At 38.5% G+C, this 24577-nt stretch overlaps 1 protein-coding gene across 1 annotated transcript in view; it reads left to right on the forward strand.

The window, feature by feature from the left end:
• Positions 1–24577, forward strand: part of LOC116508014 (sodium channel protein type 3 subunit alpha-like) — a 77837-nt gene that overhangs the window by 37458 nt on the left and 15802 nt on the right. Inside the window, 4 exon segments of the mRNA XM_032216459.1 lie at positions 4925–5098; positions 7049–7405; positions 10036–10521; positions 24064–24184. Coding sequence (XP_032072350.1) covers positions 4925–5098; positions 7049–7405; positions 10036–10521; positions 24064–24184 — 1138 coding nt within the window.

Raw genomic sequence — 24577 nt, forward strand, 5'->3', positions numbered from 1 at the left:
GTGCTTGACCTTGGGGGGCCAGGGTGGGCATGGCTAGTTTGATGTCATTTATGTCAGGGGTGCCTGTGGAGACCTGAGCACTCTGCCAGTGAAAACGAGCTTCCAAGCTCCATTTTCAGCTGCAACGGCCTCCTGCAATCCTCTGCCAGTGAAAACGGAGCTCGGGAGGGCTACACTCTGGCAGAGGCACTGCAGGCTGGTCCTTCACTATTTTCAGGGCAACCCCAAGGGCCAGATCTAAGCACTCCATGGGCCGGATCCTGCCCCCGGGCCTTGAATTTGACACCCCTGTCCTAGGTTGTTCCAATTGATTGCAGAGGATATGCATTACAGATAGTCCTCAATTTACAATCCATCGCTTAGCGATTGTTCGAAATTCCGACCTATCTGAAAAAGAGGACTTACAACCCAATCCAAAATTTTGAGTGTCTCTCTCCCCACCGGGTCATGTGATGACTTTGAGTGATTGACCAACACAGCTGCATCCAAGGTCATCTGCAATGTCCCATGGTTACATGACTGCATTTTGCAATGGTTTTGCTGAAAACTGCACCGATAGCGAATCATTGCAAAATGATAGCCACAAAAAGTAATAAAAATTGTGTTTTATGACTGTTACAGCTCACAGTCATAATGGGCAGCTTCCATTATGGTCTTAATTTGAGGGGAGTCTCTGTAATACATTAGTAGCAGGGGAAGCTGAAGAAGCAGTGCAGAACAGTCTTAAGCTAAAGAGTGTCCTACTCAGGAAAGGGCAAGATTATTGCTTGAAATTGTCCTGAAGTTGTCAGTAATGAAATTTCATTGGCAGTTTTCCTTTGTAAGGAAGACAGGTGGGAAATGACTACACAAAGCTCTTAAGTAGATGATTCCCTTTACATGAAGCCCACTATTACATTCAATGTGATTAGTAATGTTGTTTGACAACATTATGCAATCTTAAACGTAGCTAAGCTTCTTAATAGAGATCATTTTAAGAAATATTAAGGTTTATCCTATGAACAATTCTATAAGCTGATTTAGTCAACCCATCTTTGTTCATTTGTAAAATTTTAATGCTAGAAACTTTTTGAACCATATTGTAATCTCAGACCCATTTAACTTAAACTTATTTGAGAGACTCATATTTCTGAAAGTACTTTTAAAAATTGTTCAATGTAATATTGCTACTTTAATATTGGAGAGAAAACAATAGCCAGAAATAACAATTGCACTATTGTTAATAAGTTAATTTGTTTTATTCACTCTTGAAACTCACAATATGTTTTTTTTATGAGCAAATGCCACTCTTTTAATTTTATTTAATTTAAGCCAGAGATTTGAAAATGTGCACCAAGGTATTAACTTCTATAGACAGAAATCATATATTTATCAGTTGTGGGATTCTGAAATGTTAGCAACCAATTCTCTGCCTGGTTGCTAAGTAGGCATGGCCATGGTGGGCGTGGCCTACTCAGCCTCCTGCAGCACAGCAGGGAGAGGCATTTTCACCTTCCCCAGGCTCCAGAGGCTTCTCTGAGACTCCAGGAGGGCGAAAATGGCCTCCCTGGGCTCCGGAGGCCCTTCGGATGCTGGAAATGGGCCTTTCCAGATTTTTAGTACTTCTATTAGGCCCATTTTTTGCCCTCCAGAGGCTTCCCCGAGCCTCCAGGAGAGTGAAAACAGCCTCCCCTGGGCTCCAGAGGCCCTCCAGAAGCTGGAAACAGGGCTGTTTTCACACTTCCAGAAGCCCCAATTTTTGCCCTCCCAGACCCTCTGTGTAGCCCCTGCACTTACTTGGCATCTGAAATGGGCCATGTGGAGACTTCTGGGAGGAGTGGGTGGGGTAAGCGGGTCCTTACAACTATCAGTTTGCCCGAATCGTGCGTACCGGCTGAATCCCACCACTGATATTCATGCCAAAACTACATGACGATATGTGGAAGATGAATCCAGGAGGAAGACATAGAGCTTAATCCCATTTATAGATCCATATTTGTGATCTATAATGACGGCAAATGTATAGTGTACTTTTAATCAAATGTATAGATCATTTCCATCATCATCTTAATAAATTGGAGAAGCATTAGGGGAGAATGAAGGCTTTCTGCTATAGAATAGCTGCAGGCAAGGCCTAAACCATATTCTTTCAAAACTGTGTCCTTGAAATTCAGCAGCCAAATAGGATTTCCTGCCAAACAGTTTTTGTGCTTGATTATTTTCAGTGCAGAAAAGAAAATAGAAAGGAAGAAAAACCTGTGTAGGCTTATCACATCAGGAAAAAAAATAAAGCAATAACAACCATGAATGACAAAGAAAAAACTCTTCTCTAAGCCCTGCCTCTCTCATTTTTAGAAACAATCCTAAATCACTGCCCTGCCCCAAAGTCCTTATCCTTACCTCAGACTTTTGTCCACTGAAAAATGTTTATTCTTGTTGAGAAACAGATTTGGCTTTGTCTTTTAGATATCAATAGTACAGTATTCTTAAATGCCCAGAATTTGATATGGTAAATGGGCATACATTTTGGTGACGGCTTCAGTTTGATCATTTTAGGAAAGCAGAATACAGTAAAGTATATCATTAGAAATATATTTAAGGGGAATTTTATTCTAGTTTAGTATTTTTCCAACTTGGCCGTTTTAACATGTGTACTATATGCTGTTGAGGAATTCTGGGGTTGGAATCCACACATCTTAAACTTGCCAAATTTGAAAAGCACTGTTTTACACTGTATTGACCATTGGGGTTTATATGACAACCTCAGCAGTGTGCAGAGAGTGTGCAAAACATGTTCAGGGTAGCATGTAAAACTGCCTTCATGCCAGAGGTGGGTTCCTATTGGTTCGGACCAGTTTGGCTGAACCGGTAGTGGTTTGATGGCCTGGGTTGCTGGAATCAGCAGTGACCCAGGCCTGCCACACCCCTGAACCAGTTCTCCTATGAGGCCCCCATCTTGATTTTCAGTGCTGCGCATGTGCAGAACAATTGTAATTGCACAAATTTAATTTTTCTTCTTTTTTAATGTTTTGCGCATGCACAGACACCTGTGTTCAAATACAAATGTGTAGATCATCTAACCACTGAAGCACAGCATTGCTTATATTTTAAAAATCAGATACTGGACTGGTATATGGCCTCAGCTTACAGCCAGTAGCAATGGGATCTTCAGTTTGACATGGGACCCTGAAGTCTCACTTAGAGGAGGATAGTATGCCGCATTTAGATAGCGAGTCCAGGCAGATGCCATGTGGGGTGATATTCTTATTCAGAACTAGCTGATAACTGCGCTGCCTGGATATTTATTTATCCCAACCTTCCTTCCATGAACGTCGCCACAATTTCTAATGTTGGATTTTCCCCCTTAACAGAGGGAGCCCTCTTGTGGAGTACTGTGAAGCCGTTACCATGGCAACTTCAGTGTACTTGACAGTAGTCATTTTAAGGCAATATGGTAGAAACCATTTTAAGGCATAACAGGCTGTATCTGAACAGAACATACACCCCAAAGGGTGTTAGGGGTGTCCTACTCCCCACAGTATTTGTTTCCAGAGAGTAATCTGTACCACGTTTGATTGAAATTGCTCAAGGCGTTCCACAGCACTTGACAGTAGAAGTCATTTTAAGGCACAACAGGCTGTATCTTAACAGAACACACACACCGAAGGGTGTTAGGGGTGTCTTACCCCCATAGTATTTGTTTCCAGAGAGTAATCTGTACCAAGTTTGGTTGAAGTTGCTCAAGGCAACTTCACACACACACGCACAGAGAGAGAGGGGGGGGGGGAGAGAGATTTTAATATATATAGAAGATTGTCCATTGTTGGTGCGGTAGTTCAAAGCCTGGCACTTTTTTCGTGGGGTAATTTATATTTCTATGTCTAGGTGTTCAGCAACCCATTTGGCTTTCCATTGGGAATCTATGTTAAAGTTGTTGGGCAGATGTTGTGAAAGCGTCAATGGGGGCTTTAGGAATTTGAGTCTTCAAACTGATAAATGAGGAAGGTCGCCAGTGCACTGGTTGGAATGAGTTGTTTATTACAGTCATTGACTATAATAAATACATTTCTTTTTATTCAACGAACATTACAGTGAAGTATGATGGTTAACTTCTATAAAATTTAAAACAAATCATATTAAACCAAGTTCTTTTTTTAAATAAGAAATTAAATAAGAAATTTATTTAATCTAATAAATTATTTCATCATCATCTAAAATCTCTGCAGAAATTACAATTTTAAAAAAGGATGAATATATGCTGTGGGCGGGAGTGTACATTTTAAACCTACTTTTCTATATATAAAATGCAATGCAGAGAACACAGCTAATACTCCTCCCTCTTCCTGTTTTCCCCACTGGTTTAAACTCATCCAACTGGCCTAGAACTCAGACCCCTTCTCTCTTTATCTCTCCCTCTCTCTCTTTCTCTCCTTCCATCCATCCTGTTTATATCTTCAGAGTTCAAAGCAGATTACCACAAACCTTTAGGAAAGGTTGGGTATCCCATTTTCTACTCTCCCATTCCAAGGATGTTAAGCATAATGCCCTTGGAATGTGAGATACAGTACATAGATATGCAATGCTTAAGAAAAGAGTTCTCTATTGAAATTAAGTATTAATAGCAAATGTATATAATTTGAAAGCATTTAAACCTGTGTATTAGTATCTCTGCGATGCTATACCTCTATAGCAAGCTGTATCTGCATTTTCTATCAGGAGGAATTATAGTTTAGTGGAAGAATAGATGCTTTCTGTGCCAAAGAACTTGGATTTGATATTTAGCATATTTCCATACAAGGCCACAACTCTGAATACCGATCTAGATATACTAATGTTCTGCTTCAATATTAAAAAGTGTTTCTCACGTGTAGGAAATATTTGCATGAAGTACTTGCTTTAATTTCAAAACATCATAAATCATACTTAAACTGATGTTTGCATATAGGTTTTCACTGGGATCTTCACTGCAGAGATGATCCTCAAAATAATTGCCATGGATCCTTATTATTATTTCCAAGAAGGCTGGAATATTTTCGATGGCATCATAGTCAGCCTGAGTTTGATGGAGTTGGGTCTTGCAAATGTGGAAGGGTTGTCTGTTCTAAGATCCTTCAGATTGGTAAATATATCAAGAAATATAATCCTTTAAAAACCAAATTCCATGCCTTTATATTCACAAACAATATCAGCATAGTCACAATGAACTGTAAAACTCTTGAATGTTTCTCTTTATACTACTGTTTCAAAAATTATTTTGTAAAGCTTATTATGATATCTCAATGGTCAACTGAATATAAGGATGCTAATGAACAGTTTCTAATCTCGGCTAGGTACAGTATGCTCCTAGAAACCATGCACTGTAGTCATATTCCAGAGACTGAAAAAAACTTATAATGTCCCTTAAAAAGATCAAAAAGTGCTCCTACAACCATTAATAATAAAAAGGGAAATCTGAAGCAGCCATTATTCAAGCAAAAGGAGTTTTCATAGTTCACAATTATTAATATTAATATGGTTTTTGAACCTAGATAATGTTCAGAGTAGCTCAAAACAATGCTAGAAGAATGCAAATGTTTTTGAAAAATGAATTTTAATTTCTGTATCTGGTAAAAACAAGAAACTGAACAAAAATCTTGATCTATGAACTTCAGAAACAATGGCTGAGATTAATTGATCAATAGCTCCATACACTTGCTTAAGTACAGTTTATGTTATTATGCAAATGCCCCTCTTAAAAATAAGAAATAACATGAGAACTACCTTCCCTATTTCAGCGTAAATTAAAATATGTTTCTAAATATTGCTCTCAGATTTCAAGAAATCACCTCTTACTGATCTTTGGCTTATATTTCATCAAATGTATTTAAGTAAGTAGTGGGCACTTCTAGTAATAGGAGCATCGAATTATGCCTATGTTTGGCCTATGGACTGATTTTCTCTACCACTAGTAACGTGATTATCTCCCATTGAGTACTGTACAGTAGTGAAGGAAGATTTTGCTGGAGTAGCATGGCTGTTTGGGAATAAAGAAGGAATTTAAGCCAATTCCAGGATTAAAGGTAAAGGTTCCCCTCGCACATATGTGCTAGTCGTTCCCAAGCACTAGGGGATGGTGCTCATCTCCATTTCAAAGCCAAAAATCCAGCGCTGTCCGAATATGTCTATGTGGTCATGTGGCTGGCATGACTAAACACCAAAGGGGCACGGAACACTGCTACCTTCCCACCAAAGTTCCTATTTTTCTACTTGCATTTTTTACGTGCTTTCAAACTGCTAGGTTGGCAGAAGCTGGGACAAGTAACGGGCTCACTCCATTATGTGGCACTAGGGAATTCAAAACGTTGAACTGCCGACCTTTCTGATCAACAAGCTTAGCGTCTTAGCCACTGAGCCACCACGTCCCTTACTTCCAGGATTATGGAACATCATTTCCTAAGATGCCGGAAGGAATTGAATGTATGGTGATTTCTAGGTGACATAATAGAGAGAAAATAGTGCATTTTGTTTTATTTTAAAGGAGTTCCTTACCTAAATCCTTTCCCTGATCTTCAGTCTCCATTTAAGAATTACTCCAGTTATTGTTTCTTGGTTCATATGTATACTTTAATACTATTCCTTTTTCTCTAAACATTTGTCTGTTTTTTCTTTATTGTGTGTTTTAATAAACACTGTTTAATAACCTAAATGCTGTTTTGAATCTTGAGTGACACTTGGAAAATATTGGGCTTAAATAGTAAACTCACTTTGGGAGTGAGGACATTACGAAGCAGCATAGTTCTTTCTTCCTCTAATATTTCTTTTTCTAAATTGTGATGTAAAACAGGGGTCCCCAACCAGTCCGTGGCATGCTGGTCCACGCATGCTGTGGCAACGGGTCCACACAAACAAGTAAAGCCCCATCCATGGGATGCAGGGAGCATGCAAAACCACACCCCCTCTGGTCTGCGGAAAAACCTCTCTCCACAGAACCGGTCCCTGGTGCCCGAAAAGTTGGGGGCCGCTGGTGTAAAAGATATCCCCAAATAATTTTGAATATTAATAATTGTATTTCTTTACTTCTGGTTTTCAGCTTCGTGTTTTCAAATTAGCAAAATCCTGGCCAACGTTAAATATGCTGATCAAAATTATTGGCAACTCTGTTGGTGCTTTGGGAAATCTGACTTTGGTCCTGGCCATCATTGTCTTCATTTTTGCTGTGGTTGGTATGCAGCTCTTTGGTAAAAGCTACAAGGAATGTGTGTGCAAGATCGCAGAAGATTGTGAACTCCCTCGCTGGCACATGAATGATTTTTTCCACTCTTTCTTGATCGTGTTCCGAGTTCTTTGCGGAGAATGGATAGAAACCATGTGGGACTGTATGGAGGTTGCAGGCCAAACCATGTGCCTTATTGTTTTCATGTTGGTCATGGTGATTGGAAATTTAGTGGTGAGTGCTCTGCATTTTTATATCCAATACACTAACTGTGTGTTATCAATAGAAAAGTCACTAGACTGAAGATTGGTTAAATTTCTTCTTAGGCTTTACACAACCCCCCTCGATGTGAATGTATTTAGCATAGCTGATTATTGAAAGCATAAATTAGCTCCTGGGGAAAAAATGGACTTTTCTCTGCAGTATGCAAAAACATGGAAGGAAGAGAATCAGAACTGGGTACTCACCCTGCAATGCTCTCTTCAAGTTGTTCTTCCAAAATTAAAGAAAGTATTGACCCAATGCAGTTTGTCTTTACTGAATCCACCGTCGTCCTGCATCAGAACAAAACAGTAGGCAGCAGTTTGGAAGAAATATTTTGTGATGATAAACTTGAAATTGTGTCAACACACACTCATGCACCAGCAAGAGTTAAACGAAGTAAGGAAGTAAGGGCATGCATCAACTGAAATCCGCAATATATTTATACATTACAGCATTTATTGGGACTATTTCTGCAATATTCATTACTTATGAAAACTTCTTAAGCAGTAGCCTAAATGCAGAGTCTATTAATTTGTTAACTGTTTTAAAATTAAAGGTGAACATAAGGCAGGAACATAGACATGCTTTCATCCTCCATTTAATTAGTTGACTTTAATTATGTACATATTTAACTTTGTGAGGCCTTCATATAAGTACAGGTAGTCCTCGACTTAAAACCACAATTGAGCCCAAAATTTCTGTTGCTAATTGAGACATTTGTTAAGTGACATTTGCCCCATTTTACGACCTTTCTTGCCACAGTTAACTGCATTTGTTAATTTATTAACAAGGTTGTTAAGTGAATCGAACGTCCCCATTGACTTTGCTTGTCAGAAGTTTGCAAAAGATGACCACATAATATCAGGATACTGCAACTGTCATGAATATGAGTCAATTGCCAAGCATTTGAATTTTGATCATGTGATCAAAATGGAGATGTTGCAAAGGTCATAACTTCGAACGGTCACTAAATGAACTGTTGTAAGTTGAGGACGACCTGTAGCTAATGCTTTTTTCACATTTGCTTGATTTAGCTTTCAAATATACTGGCTGACTGACCACAGGAGTTTTGTTTGAATGATCTCCTAAAAATCATTCCGATAGCAAAAGAAGCAAGCCATCACACAGTGTGAAAACAACTTGTCTCATTAAGAGCCAGAAACAGCTAAAAGATCAAAAGGGAGCTCTTGACTATATGACAGCAGTTCCTTTTTCTGGATGCTTTAAAACTTTGTTTAAAAAACATGACTGCCCTATATAAGATTTTGCCTATTTAGAGAAATTGGGAAAATAAAACATAGATAAGAATGAAACTGCTTTGTTTGATTAGATCAAACTTTGTTGCATAAGGACCAACTAGATATTTTATGTATAGTACTGTGTTAATAGTATTAATAAAAGAATACACAAATCAAAGCAGAATAGGAACATCAATAAATATGTGGAGTGTATTGATTCTAATTACTGTTCTGCAGACTAGGGTATATATAGTGAGGTCCTCAGAATGGAATGTACTGATTAAGAGGTGTCATATTTTTAATGTTTCCAGGTTAAAACTAACACAACAAAACTATGTTCCAATCATAAACCACCCAAATTCACTGGGAATTGGGTAGCATATGAATTTAATGTTTTTATTAAAAATATTATAGCACAAAGCAAGGAGACCAGAACTTTGGGTGTTCTATTTTTTAACCCACCGAAAATTGGTGTGTATGTTTCATTTATTTATTTTACTAGCTGGATACCCGTGCTTCGCTACAAAACTATGTGATCAGGTTTGATAAATTGACACTTAAAGATTGAAAATTAATATAGGATATGTAACTCTTTAGTATCAGAGTGTGTTAATATAAGGCAACTGGCAGTTGGAACAGATTTCTTTTCATGTGGGGAGGGGGAGTAGAATGTCTAAATTCCCAGCCCGCAAGCTGTATGAGTCATGTGCTGGCCACACCCATATAAGGCAACTGGCAGTTGGAACAGAGTTCCTTTCAGGTGAGGAGGGGGAGTAGAATATCTAACTCCTTAGCATTGATGTGTGTTAACATAATACTGTATAAGAAATACTGATGATCTGATGGTCATTTTGAAAAATCCTTTCTTAGCGAACACCTAAAAGCCAAGAGGAACATATGTCCTGAATTTCAAGTTTGTAGGCTTTACAGTTCTGGAGATTTCGTGATGAGTGAGTGGTATTTGATGAGGTTTTGGAGTGTTTCTAAGAATTAAGATAAATGTCACAGTTCACTCCATTTCTGATTTCTGCTAACCATGAAGGTGAGACTGGCCCTTTGGGATGTTGCTGATGAATACATTTAAACACAGCAAATAATGGAGGTCTGGAACTGAAGTAGCTCATAGTATTCTGTACCTCACCTCTGTTTTTCCTGATATAACGTACTGATGAACTAACACCTCTCAGATCATTATTCATTCCGGCTGATGAATACAGTATAGAAGACTAAGAAAGAATATTTGAACCTCTTTCATAAGCAAGGTTCCTTTTCCATGGTTGTCATTTTTTCTTGCTATAAAACTTACTTTTATATTTTAAAAAAACTCATCTGCATTTGATGCTTTCCTTCTTTGTCTTTTAGGTATTAAACCTGTTTCTAGCCTTGCTCCTGAGCTCCTTCAGTTCAGACAATCTTGCTGCTACTGATGATGATAATGAGACGAACAATCTCCAGATTGCTGTGGCGAGGATTCAGAAAGGAATAGATTACATTAAGAAAAAATTGGGAGAAATTGTCCAAAAAGGCACAGTTAGAAAGCAGAAAGCTATAGACGATATCAAAGTCCTTGAAGAACTAAACCACAAGAAAGATGTCTACATTTCCAACCACACCATGGCTGAAATAACTAAGGATGTTAATTATCTGAGAGATGGAAATGGAACGACCAGTGGTTTAGGAACAGGCAGCAGTGTGGAAAAATATATTATTGATGAGAATGATTACATGTCATTTATAAACAATCCAGGCCTTACTGTAACTGTACCAATCGCAGTGGGAGAGTCAGATTTTGAAAATATAAACACAGAAGAATTTAGCAGTGAATCTGAGCTGGAAGGAAGCAAAGAGGTAGGCCTTCTTATATTTATAATATACATATACTATTAAGCAGAAAAATAGTGACACAAAAATATTTTAAATATGTTATGTTGAATTATTCTTATTTATGACATAGTTTAAAAGGTTAACATAGTTGTCTTTTTAAATAAAAAACTAATCATTTTTTAAACATAATGATGAATTCATTTTGTTATAAATTGGTATTTGCTGTATTTTTCAGACCATAAAATGCAGCTAGATTTAGAGGAGGAAAACAAGAAAAAAAACAGTTTCTGGCGTCCTTGTGTCCCATTTTTGCCCTCCCTGGCTCCCAAAAGCACTTTGCAGGTCAAAAACAGGCCCATTTTTGTCCTCCCGAACCCTCCGGGCATCCTGTTTTTGCCAAAAACATGCCCACTTTTTGGCCTGCAGAGTGCTTCTAGGGGCCGGGGAGGGTGAAAATACAAAATGCAGAAGGTTCAGGACTCGGAGGCCAAAAACAGACCCATATTCGGTCTATAAGAAATTATAGAAATTTTCACCCACTTTTGGGTGGGGAGTGTGTCTTATACTCCGAAAAATATGGTAACTTATACCGTACCGCTGGTGTTTGGTTTGTTCTGTGTAATATGGAACCAGATTGGTGTAGTGTTTATAGGCCAGGAACTAGTGCATTCTAGTCTCTTCTTGAATACAAGCCTTTTGAGCGTCTGAGCCCGTGGTTCTCTCTCAGACCTAGGAAGACAGCAATGACAAACCATTTCTAAAAAGGTTAGTATGAAAGCTGCATGGGCTTATCTAGGCAGTCTTAAGGAGTCAAAACAAACCATTAGACAAAGAAGAAGAGATTATAGAGTCAGTGGAGTGTATCTCCATTAATCCACAACTGTAACTTAGATCAAAGCAACCATGATAGATTGCTGGCTACTCTGAGCACAGTTCTGGAAGGAGAACTATTGAACTATTCACAGACAGACAGACAGACAGACAGACACACACACACACACAATAGCCTATTGCATTTTTTACAATTCAAACACAACAAGATCTCCCTTATTTTATTTAGCAATAGAGATGAGCTACAACTATGGCCTAAGAGATTAACTATTAGATTCTTTTTGAACTAGTCTTCATTTTATCTTTGTGTTCATTCATAGGACATCTCTCTATAGTAAATTCCATTTGGCTGCTATGATTTTTAGGTGTTTAGCAATGAAGCCAGAGCTGATCTTTCCTTTCTTTGATGATCCAGGATTTGTATATCAATTTTAAAGACTGCATTCCCCTTCATTTTAGGCTTTCCAATACCCTTCTGCTTGTCTCCTTAAGTAGGGATTACATTATAGTAAGTATAATAGGATGTTATTCTGGAGAACCCTCAGCCATGCTAGAAAAGAAGTTCTGTATTTTTTGGGAGGGGTGGGGAAGTAAAAGCACTTTAGTCATTTTCATTCATTCTTAGTATTTTTAGTTTTAGTTAAAACTGTATTATCAAAGATTCAAGATATGAAGAATTCAGATTTTTTTACCATTTGTTTTCTTGTGTATGGAATATTTTACCCTCCTGCAAAAATGGTTGAGAAAAAAATTCAAGCACATACATGTTAGCTATTTGGGATTTGAGAAAACTGTTGACTTACTTTCATTATTTACTGAAAAAGGTTCCATAGGATATACCATGCATGTTTCAAAAATAGTTTGGAAGAAATGCTTCAGATCTAAATACCTCAAAATTTCAGGTTTCACTTTCCAGCCAATGCAATCTAGAAAGAACAGTAAATAACAGTATGTTTGGATCAGACTTGTATTTGAATATTTCTGGAATTTTGCGGTGATGGTGGTGGAGGTTAATTTTCTACATTTTTCTAACCACAGTAAGAATTATTGTGATTTTTCCTAAATCATATGAACTATTTTAGAGAGTAAAGTAGAAGCCAGAAGAACAGGGCAGAATTGAGTGAATATCTCTGCAGAACAATGCAGTCAGTAGCATGAGTGTGATGAACACACAAGAAATAAGGAGTACACAGTAGAAATAAAACAACAATAAAGTATAAACATTTGTGTATTAACAATTTATTTCTTGGAACGTGAGAGGTAATAAGCCAAATTCCAAGCATGTTTTCTTAGAAGTTAGTACAGGTAGTCTTCGATTTACAAGACTAGTTTTAGTTCACTGTGATTTAGTTCATTGTGACCGTTCAAAATTGCAAAGGCACTGAAAAAAGTGACTTGTGACTGTTTTTCACAGTTAAGACCTTTCCAATATCCCCATGATCATGTGACCAAAATTCAGACATTTGGCAACTAGTTCATATTTATGACAGTTGCTGTGTCCCAAGGTCACATGATTGATCCCCTTTTGCAACCTTCTGACAAGCAAAGTCAACAGGGAAGCAAGACTCACTTAACAACCGGATTAGTAACTTATCAACCGCAGCAATTCACTTAACAATCATGGCAAGAAAGGCGGTAAAATGGGAAAAACTCACTTAACAAATGTCTCACTTAACAACAGACATTTTGGACTCAATTGTGTTCGTAAGTTGAGGACTACCTATAATACAATATTTGTTCAATCTTACTTCTAGATAAATATACTAGAATTGTAGCCTTATTTTAGCACATACAGTAAATAACTTAACACTGTGCAAGGCCAGCTTTCCCACTGAATTGGAAGAAAGAAATAATTTATAGATTTCCAAAGAAAGAGAAAAATGTTCAATCCTCTTTTTATTTGTTTATAGTTAAAGAAGATAGTCATTTTCTTACATTTCTGTTAAAGTTCCAAACTGGGAATGACAGAATTGTAAGGGATTTTACATATTTCCCTTCTAAAAAGTCCTATATTTCTTCCTCAAAGAAAATACATTTTTGTTATATTTTTCTTTGGTGCATCTATTAATTTGGTGGTTCTGCTAATTAGGAAGAGTAGTAAAACAAAGACTAGGTGAAGCTTCCTTATAAAAACCAAAGTGAGGGAATGAACTTAATTTTTGAGCAATTTCTTATAAAGTTTAAATTAATTTCAGTGGTAGCCCATTAGAATATCCACTGGTAAGAGAGATGTGAAGAAAGGGAAGAAAAGACATTTCTGAAAATGTATGTGTTTTTTGTGATAATGGAATAATTCCATTCTAGAGACAGATATAGTTAAGTTTTGTTCCAATAATCACTTGCTGTTTAGATTCTACTTTGAAGAATTATTTAGATTAGATTGCAGTAATTTCCCTGTCACACAACCTTTTCCTGGCGCCACCATTGTTGATACCATACAGAATGGTAGAACATAGAAGGAGCAAAAGGTCCTCCAGATTCAAGCAGGAGAAGTCAGTCTGGTTTGTTGACTGTGGCCACAATGGGTCCCTCCCAATGAATGATCCCCAGCAGCTCCTGGTTCTGGTGGTGAGCCAAGTTCTTTTTCTTCAGTGTGAATGAGGTCAAGCCAAAGACCACTGTTCTACTTTAGAATGGAGGAGGGAGGGAGTATAAATTGAGGAAACTTTCCTCATTGCTCAAGGATTACTAATGAATTGCGAGCATCATTAGCAGACAAACAAACAAACAAATAAAAGCAGTTATGTGGCATAACCCTAGTGATAAAGTATCACTGGTTCCTCATGCTTTATTTTATTCCAATAATATTGATGCCTTCGCCAACCCAGTTGTCCACAGAACAATTGGGCTACAGCAAAACTCGGCAAGTCTTTTTGAGATGATGGAACTCATAATATAAAATGTCTATAAGCCACCAGTTTTGGAGAAAGCTGATTTAAAATGTCATTAGGGCCACAGGCATTCAATCTCTCTTTCCCCTAGCTTTATGATTACATCTTTAGGTTCTCCTCCTGCTTTTTTTGTTTAACTTTTCTGAAGATGCTTCAAAGCCAGAGCAAAAGATGTAAGGTACTGTGTCATGAACTTCATTGCCTGCCCTTCTTACTTCTCACAGGGGTAAAATCAAGCTGGAGCAATCAAGAATGCAGCTCTGTTGCTTTTTAACCAGGTAGATTCAACCTATCACACCTCCTAACAGGTTATCTAAGCAAGCTATACATAATCAATTTCTGGATATTGACTGGCCTGCATGCTATATTGAGCTGTGTTTCCTTCCCTATTCATCGCAAGATAGTTCAGACATACAGCTACTCTCCGCTGAGTCTCATGACTCATCACAGCATGGTCAGGCAAGATTGGCAACCTTTACATACATTTCGATCCCGCTAACGATTTCTCTAGATTACGTTTTATTATCAACTCTTTTGAACAGCTACTGCATGTCTTAGAGGTGTTGAAAAGTAGATTAAATTGATGAGAATGTTAACTCTTTCAAAGGTCAAGAGGGGGGAAAAAACAGAGCATGCAGCATTTTTAAAGCAATGAAAACAACCCCTTTTTGATTCAGCCCTTATAAATGTGTTGTGTAATTATTTATACAATTAACACAGGTGGACTTTGGAGAAACAATTTCAAATTACTAGTTTAATTGTATTCTGTTTGCTTATTCACTTTTCTAATTTTAAGGTATTTTTATGCAGCAAGCCTTCCTACTTCTAATATCTTTCTCCCCCAGTATTTGTCTGAGTATTTTGGATTTTCATGTGTGATGTCAACTGGTGCACATTCTATACAGAAAATTAAAAAAAGAATGTTTCACTGTTTTATGAAACTGCTGCTTAGAACAAAGATATGAATTCATGAATTAACCCTAGCATTGATATGCATTTCAGTGTTGGTAGAGTGCAGTAAGTAGCAAGCTGTAATTTAAATACATACAAAATGTATTTTATAATTTAAAAATTCCAATTATATTTCTTTTCTTTTGCTAAAGAAGCAATACAGGTAGCGCCTGAGTGACATTTACTGTTTTGTGTAAGATATTTTTTATTGCTAAAAAAAGATTACAGTAAATTGTTCAGTTCAGTTTGGCAGTGGCCATTGCTAGGGAAACAGATGTTTCTATCCTACTTGTTTTTCTGAATGTCATGCTTTTAACATTAAAGAAATAAAAGTTATTTTAAGAAGGCAGTAGTTACGAGCTACTGCATAAGTACCAACATTTAAAACTATTGATAAATAGGTTAATGGTCTAAAAGGAGAACTTAAATTATTCAGAATTTAATTCTATGTGATACAGAAGCTTTAAAACATATTTATGTGATTCAGTAATAGCCAGCTCATACTAGCATATTCCCCCTGAATATGAAAAACTGCTCTTTACATTTTGAGCCAGACTAATTTCATCTCCTACAAGATTGTCCATGGTGCTTTTTCATCCTCTGGCTATATTCCCCCGTTTACAACTGGTCCTTCATTTGAAAGTTTCCCTCTGTGTACCATTAAGAGAGACAAAACAGATAATGGTTATATATAGTGAGATACTCTAGAATAGAGCAAGAAAATTGCTTTTGTAATGTCTAGATTTGAACAAGCAAACAAGTAATTAACTCTTATTTTCATAGAAAGTGCTAGTCTCAGCCTTATGGATTTTTAACAGTGGCTAGGGTTTCCTTTTTTTTTAGACGGCGTATGCAGTTATATACATGTTATATGCAGGCTACTAATTAAGTGTTTCACTTGCTTCAGAGATAAGGAACAATATTTAATAAAAAGTGAGAAACTTTTTGTCTTGCTCAGAAATCAATTCAAAACCTTAAAAATAGTCAAGGGACGGGGCTGAAATGCGAAGAATGAGGGTAACTGTTTCCTGCAGGTTTGTCAAGTCATGAAGCAATTTAGAATACTCAAACAGTACGAGATGACTTATTCCTAATAATTTATAATGGCTGAATCCCTTTGTTTATTTGAATGTCATTTGACTCATAAAGTGGTTTGTAAAGCTTTAACATTTGTAAAATAACCTGCTCCTGCTCCCATTGAGGTAACATAAAGCAAAAATAAAATGAGAGCAAGACTGGGTCCGAAGTGAATGCTTTAATAATAGAAATGGGCTCTCTTAACATGCTGTGGGGCAAAGCTTGTGTGAATTGGCCTTACCTGGGCAAACAGATATGGGCAAAAAAAAGAGTTTCTCTAAAATCCAAGAGAGATCTTTAAAATGGATGTCCCATTGCTATCTATGCCGATTTTGACTGCACCTGTGTTATGTAACGTTCGTAAAGCATCTTTTTTTTTTAAAAAAAAAAGTGAAGTTGGATTTCTCTCTGTCTTGGCACAGTTTCACTAATATTGCACAGGCTTCTGCTCTAATCCAGCATGTTGTTTTGCTGATCCAGGTCTTGGGAATGCTGCCTATTAAACAAATGCCTTCCAGTGTACTCTTGAAGATAATTAAGATGTTTCTTCCTTATATATGCATAGTTGTCTGTCATAGGGAATAGTTGGATAACTTTTCTTAAATTTTTAATATTTTATGCAGAAGGATTTGAGTATCTTATAATAAGAGACAATCTTATCCTGAACCCTTCCTTCCTTCCTTCCTTCTCTCCCTCCCTCCCCCCCTCCCTTAATTCCTTAATTCCTTGATTACTCTATGTATGTGGGCCTTTGGATTCAGGTATTTCCTGTGAGTTAGAGTTTTCCCTTTTTGCTTTATAAAAATATTGTTCTATTTTCAGGATCTTAACTTCTGACATACTACTAATTGCATTGTAGGTGAGAATAATGAGGTATATTATAATAGGTCTGATATTGCTGATATTATTTCCCACTGGAGAAAATGAAAAAGTCCAGTTCACATGTATTATGAATTATTGCTCCCCATGTCATAAATCGGTTGCTGCAACTCAAGACCCCCTTCAGCTATCTTTCTTGATTTCCTAAACTTTAAAAGATAACTAGCAAAAGCCCATACTTTGAGCCAAGATCAATTCCTTGTGCCATCCTAGTTCTTAGGCCTAAAGAACCAAAAACAATGCACGGAGTTATTTCTGAGTTGTTCCTTTATGGTTGTTTGTCTATAAACAGAATGTTGCCAGACTAACCCAATTATCTGCAATAACTATGGATCTACTCTCTGAATTACTAGGGAGAATCCAACTTTGCTCTCTTCTTGCCTATTGGACATTCCAAGTTATCTGGTCTTTGTGCCCTCTGGGAAAGAGCTGCTCTCTCCTTTGACTCCTGACTACATTCTACAACACTAATTTAGGGAAACATGATTTATTTTGTCTCGGGTTTTGGAATCAGATATAATTAGAAAACATACTTGGAGATTAGAGAGCCACGGTGGTGCAGTGGTTAGAGTGCAATACTGCAGGCAATTTGGCAGTTCTAATCTCACCAGGCTCAGGGTTGACTCAGCCTTCCATCCTTCAGAGGTGGGTAAAATGAAGACCCAGATTGTTGGGGGCAATATGCTGACTTTGTAAACCGCTTAGAGAGGCCTGTAAAAGCACTATGAAGCGGTGTATAAGTCTATTGCTGTACTTTGATTTTGACTCATCTTCACCAACCACAAGTTTAAAAAGCAAAATTTTAATCAATATGGATGTCAGTGGAAATGGTGGTTTGTTTAAAAACAAAAACAGATATCCTGATTGCAAAGGTAGATGGTGAAGAGAGTAAACTGCAACTTTTTAAAATGATTAAATGTACTTCTCTTCTGGTACATCTCAACTGGAAAACTAAATTGAGATGTTTGTAGATTTTAAATATGAGGCATATAGTATGTCTAAATAATATAAATAGCATTTATTATTTGGAGGCATATCCAGGTCTAGGGCATCGGTACTATTACCGTACTGGTATTTCTTCATCATCTTTTGAAAATGTCCTCAACAGTATCAGCTGAAAAATTTATTAATAGAAAGGAATTAACATTTAAAAAGTGGATCACTAAAGAAATATAGTGTATTAAGAAATGAACAGGATATTTTATTGTTCCGAAAATAAAGCAATACTGTATTGCTATTAAAATGTTGAGTACAATGCAGTTGGGGAAAGAGCATGGGGAAAAAACGTTGAGCATCTCTTCCACATAGCTGTAGCTGCGCATGCTGGCGGATCAAATGCTCCCGTAACATTAAAAAAAATAATCCTAAAGTTTCCCAGAAATTATGGCAGAAAAATATATCCATTTCTACAAAACATAAAATATAAACATCAAAAAGTTTCCTGCTTATCTGGGTGTTGACTTTAGCCATCAATAGACACATAGAAATAAAGCATATTTACACACCATTCAAAAGAGACAATCAAAAAGCTAAAGAAACAAAGTCTATATCCTCTTTAGTAGCGGACACCAAGATAAACATGAATTAATACCAGGCAAACAATAAAGCAGAAACAATGCCCTTATCAAGAAACTTCCAGGGAGCAAACTACAACCCTTCCAAAACTGGCAGGGCAAGCCAATGTATAATATAAATGGAAAGCAAATCCCAAACTCATTCACCTTAACGATGGTACCTAATTGGATAATGAAACATCTCCAAGCAAACAACCAAGCCCAAAGAGCACCAAGGATTCTTTAAAGTACTTTAGCCAGAAAGTCTGTGAGTATGCTTGGCACCACCTTACCATAGTTAGAAGGAAAACAGATTTGCTAGAAAAAAAAGGTGCAACATTGCATTAAAATCTGGTTAACCAGAGGTGAATAAGCTGAGATTCCAAGGCTTTTATCTGGTCCACAAATGCAGTCTGAAAGTTGTGACCAAATCACAATCTTAATGCAACATCAACAATTCTTAAATGCATGTCTGGAAAATATAAGTAATATATTGAATCAAACTTAATTTTTATCCTGATTCCATGCATTACTTTTTGGAATGTATCTCCATGGCATATCACCCAAAGACTAAATATAGTCCTTAGCTTGCAGAAATTGTACCTTCTTCATGTAACATGTCTGTATTATTCCTTTCACTAAAACTCCTCAAACCCAAGAATGTGGTATGACTTTAGTTTGGAAGCATTCATATAGCCCCATTTTCTTTGCACACCTTGGTCTCCCAGTTCTGGGATGAATATAAGAACAAAGTACTAACTGTTCCCAAACAGTGTGTGAGAACTCAAGTCCACAGGTTTTCCAATTTGCCAAAGGGGGAGGAGGGGTGAGGGGGAAAATATTAAGTCATAGGGATATATAAATAAGAACTAGTTTTTATTCAGTAAAAGGAGGATTGAAGCAACACATATTAACTGCCAAATAAAACATGAGGGAATTGAATTCTATTATTCCTGGTTCTTAAATAGTATAGTACCTTAGCAGGCATGGGGTGGATTCCCTTAGCATCAATCAAGAATCCTAGAAATTCCACCGAGGGTATCCCCAATTGACACTTACTCTTCTTAAGACACAACCCTGCTTCTCTGAAGCAAAGCAAAACGGCCTGTAATTTGATGACAAGATCTGCTTTATCTTTAGCAGCCAGCAGTATGTCATCAAAATACAGGACCACCTCGTCAAGCCCTTGGAGCAGGCGCTCCATTAAACATTGGAATATGCCAGGAGCCACGCAGACTCTAAACTGGAGTCTACGGCATCTGACGGCTCCCTTGTGGGTTACAATGGTTTGGGCATTGGCAGTAGACTCATCAACAGGTAACTACTGATAAGCCTGTGCCATGTCCAATTTTGCAAAATCTGTCTCTGTCCCAATGAATGCAGTAAATGTTGCACTACTGGAACAGGGTACGGATTAGATTGTAAGGCCTTATTCAAAGTTGACTTGTAATCAGTGCAGATCCTGATGGACTCGTCAACCTTCACAGGGGTGACTATAGGGGTCTCCCACTGTGAATGATCAACGGGTTCCAGGATTCCTTGTCTGATCAACTTATTTAATTCTGCCTCCACTTTTGCCCTAAGTGCGAAAGAAACTCTCTGAGCTTTTAAGTGAATTGGCGCAACAGTAGGGTCTAAATTTAGCGTAATAGGGGTGCCCTTATAATTACCAAGTGTCCCCCTCAAACACATCTGCAAACTCTTTGGATAGTTTATCAAAGTCATCAGAAACAGTCGATGTGTGGATGCCCACAATAGTCAGGCCCAGGGGCTCAAACCAGTCAATGCCAAAAAGGCTAGCCAGTGGATTGGCCACCACGATTAGCGGCAGGTGACCTCAGAACTCATTGTGCTCTATCAACACCGAGATCTTTCCGAACACTGGAATTGAGTTGCCTTGATAATCGCAGAGACAGCAGCTGTAAGGAAATAAAGAATCTTTAGCAATGGCTGGCATCAGCTGTTTCAGAGTGGACCAGGAGATAATGGTTTTAGTGGAACAGGTATCGATTTCCATTTTGCATGGAGAACCTTCAATCTGCACCGTGAGGATTTTTTTTTTATTTCCGAGAGCGCGCTGCTGCGGAACGCACATCCCACACTTCTTGGTGGGGGGGGGGGGGTTCGTCGTCCACCATGGCACAGGATGCTCTAGGGTGCCAGCTTGCCCAGCATTATTCCTTTCTGGATAGGGATCACTTGCTTGGCCGGGCCCAGGCAGGATAGCCTGGCATACGTTCGCCAAATGGCCTTTTTTCCCGCAGCGGCAGCAGGTGGCTGTTTTAAAACGGCAAATTGATCTATTGTGGTTGCCACCGCAACTTAGGCAACCATTCTTAGGAAATTTGGCGGGCCATCCAGTTCCCGTCGCTCTGGTTTTCAGGTGGGCAATCTCATCGTAGTCATCAAATAACTTCCCTTCAGGGCTTTCTTGCTGGTTGACCGCAGCTGATTGGGGCCCTGAGGTGGCAGCCGCCATGTAACACTGGATCTGGGCCGTAGATCTTTCGGCCATTTCAGTGGCCCTTGCCTCATCTACTGCAATTTGGAGGGTGAGCTCAGATTTAGCCAATAGCCTCCATTGTAGTTGCAGGTCCCTAATGCCACACAAAAATTGCTCCACTAGTGCATCCTCTAATTCAGGGAACTGGCAATTGATCACTTCTTTGTGTAGCAATGCCACGTATTGGCTTATCAATTCTCCCTCTTTTTGGATACATTGTCTAAAGCAGTGGTTCTCAACCTTCCCAATGCCACGACCCTTTAATACAGTTCCTCATGTTGTGGTTACCCCCAACCATAAAATTATTTTTGTTGCTACTTCATAACTGTAATTTTGCTACTGTTATGAATCGTAATGTAAATATCTGATATGCAGGATGTATTTTCATTATTACATATTGAACATAATGAAAGTATAGTGATTAATCTGCCAATCTTGGTTTGGGAGAAGATCAGCCAGGTTGGGATTTTCCAGGATAAAACGACCTCCCTGCCTGCCTCCAGTAGCAGTTTATGGTTCACACGAGTTTCACTTTATTAAGTTAACTTTTTTACATTCCATTACCCACCCACCCACCTTTCTTTCTTTCTTTCTTTCTTTCTTTCTCTTTCTTTCTTTCTTTCTTTCTTTCCAGTCCTCTCTTCTTCCCTTTTCTTTCTTTCTTTCCTTCCATTCTTCCCTCCCTTTTCTTTCTTTCTTTCTTTCTTTCTTTCTTTCTTTCTTTCTTTCTTTCTTTCTTTCTTTCTTTCGAATCGTTACAACCAGGCATGGAACTGCGTAGCGGTTAATTCGTGCGAGCAATCAATTTAACACAGATTAAGAAGTTGCCCTTTAAATGGGATTTTAAACGGAGGCTTAAGCTACATGGAAGGAATGGGTGGGCGGGGCCTGTCCTCCCCTCCGGCCTCTCCTGCCAGCCCTTCCTGGGGGCCAAAAAGTTTCTGAGTTCAGTTTAGCCCACAGGACAGGACTGGGGGCGGCAAAGGCAGCGTCCAGGCCCAAGGCAGCTTGAATCCCGGCATGTGCCTGCCTGGATGAGAGCCCATCCCACTGGCTGAAGCAGGTGGCCCGACTACCCTGCCGGTGTCCTGCTCTCCGGGTACCTTCAAGCCCCTGTGCAGGCAGCTGGGCTGAAGCGGCACTGCCGACTGCGCTCGCTTCAGATGTCCATCGGAGCCGAGGTTGATCCGCCACCCAGAAGAACCTGTCTCCCCATTCAGCTCCTCGGCCTTTCCCTGGCATGGAGACCGGGCGGGGTGGCATCTGAGTTGCGCCCGGAGCCAGGAGGAGGCTGCTTTGCCACCTGGCATTCTTCATGACCTGCACTTCAGGACGCGCTCCTGAGCATGGGCGACGCCGGTGGAGATGGATGGTCTTAGGCAACCCCTGTGAAAGGGTCGTTCAAATCCCAAGGGGGTTGCAACCCACAGGTTGAGAACCCCTGGTCTAAAGGCATGTCTCCTCGGAATCTCCTCGGGTTGGCGCATAGTGATTTTTTAATTTAGTCAACAACAGCTCCCACAGCACTGTACTCACTGGCATAGGAGCCAACAGCGCACTGGCTGTGCCAAACATATCCAGCCCACAGGCACTAAGAAAGAATCCCTTCTTCCTGTCACTATTCACCTCAGTAAGATCATTAGCGATTATGAAGCACTCAAATAGCTCAATAAATGGTTCCCAGAATTCTTTCTCTGTGCTGAACGGTGCGAAACTAGGTACAGCCGACATTTTTTTGAGGCGGAGACTTATGGCGCTAGTCACGGTGGCTGAGGAAATTAAAATCCCATCCACATCACCAATTTTGCATATTCTGTGAGAAGGAATAACTGACTGAAGCGAAGATCAATGCAACAAGAACCATTTAATAGGAACCAGCTGGAATGACAGAACAGAACTCTCCAGTTTGACAGCTATTTATATAGCTCCTGTCAAATCAGCAACCAATCAGAACACGAACTGTTTCCCGCCTGAACACTCCCCATTTCTCAGCCAATGGAACTCATCCACAGTCTTGATTGACACATAAGACACAACATATACAGATCCAGGAATAAAATTGTCAATTTCAATTTTTAATTGCTGTCTTCAAGCTCAGAATTTGTCTTGTTCTTCCAATCTGTATCTTCAGAATTTCTCTTATTATTGCTCCAGTCTTTTCCAGAACTCCGGGTAATTCAGCATTTCCATAAGTTAGAAAAGATTGTGGCCTAGATATTTCAAAAAGTGATGCATTCCACAGGGCACTTCACACCTGCAGTTGCACAAACAAAGTCCATGTGCTAAAAATGATGTGCAAAGACATGCTGTTGTTAGATTCCCCCCCCCCCGCCCCATGCAGCTGAATTAATCTATTTTGGCAACAAGGTTTAAGGATTATATTTATGCTAGATTTTCAGACTATAGCTCAACAGCCTATAATTTGATAATATGTGGGTATTAATATATTAATGATATCAGGAACTTAATTTGCTAATTTTCTGTTTGTTTGTTTTTCTGTGAAATTAGCAAGGAACAGTTGGACAACATGCCATTTTCTATCATTCTGTCATTTTCTTCTGTAGTATTCAGCAGTCCTGAAGATAGCTATCAAGTGTCTGGTTTCATTAGGAGGGATATAATTGATATTGTTGCATATTTTTCTTTACAATATGGTGATATTATTTATGAAATATGAATTGCCAGATAGAGATGTTTGTCAGCAGCATTTCTGGTGAGTAAACATAATTGCAGGAGCAATATTCATGTTAAATTATTTACTGCTTTGGATGATTACTGTAAAATTGAGTAGAGACCTCCATCAGAATGGTCTTTGAGCGATGATAAACTTATAGGGGAAAGGAAAAAAATGCAAACTTTTCTGTGTGGTTTTTATTTCCAGAAGATAAATGCCACCAGCTCATCTGAAGGCAGTACTGTGGATGTTGCCCTGCCAGGAGATGGGGAGCAGGCAGAGATTGAACCCGAAGAAGCTCTTGAGCCTGAAGCCTGTTTCACGGAAGGTAACAGGGTATTTCTGAGCCTGGCTTCCCAGGAATGGCCATTTTGTGAATGAGATCCCTGCACAAGCTGGGCTGGCTTCTAAGCACTAGCAGTCAGATTTCATTCTCACCCATTATGTGGCATTGGTACTTTTGTCAATAACTTACAGAGATGTTGCTTGATTTTCTCAAAAAGGATAGGCCAACTTAAGGCTTATATATATATATATGTGTGTGTGTGTGTGTGTGTGTGTGTGTATACATATATACACATATATATATGTATATGTACATATATATATGTATATATATATATGTGTGTGTGTGTGTGTATATATATATACATACATACATACATACATACATACATACATACATACATACATACATATATATAAATAATATCTCTTTAAA

This window comes from Thamnophis elegans, chromosome 1 (genome assembly GCF_009769535.1).
Source record: "Thamnophis elegans isolate rThaEle1 chromosome 1, rThaEle1.pri, whole genome shotgun sequence".
Classification (NCBI taxonomy): Eukaryota; Metazoa; Chordata; class Lepidosauria; order Squamata; family Colubridae; genus Thamnophis; species Thamnophis elegans.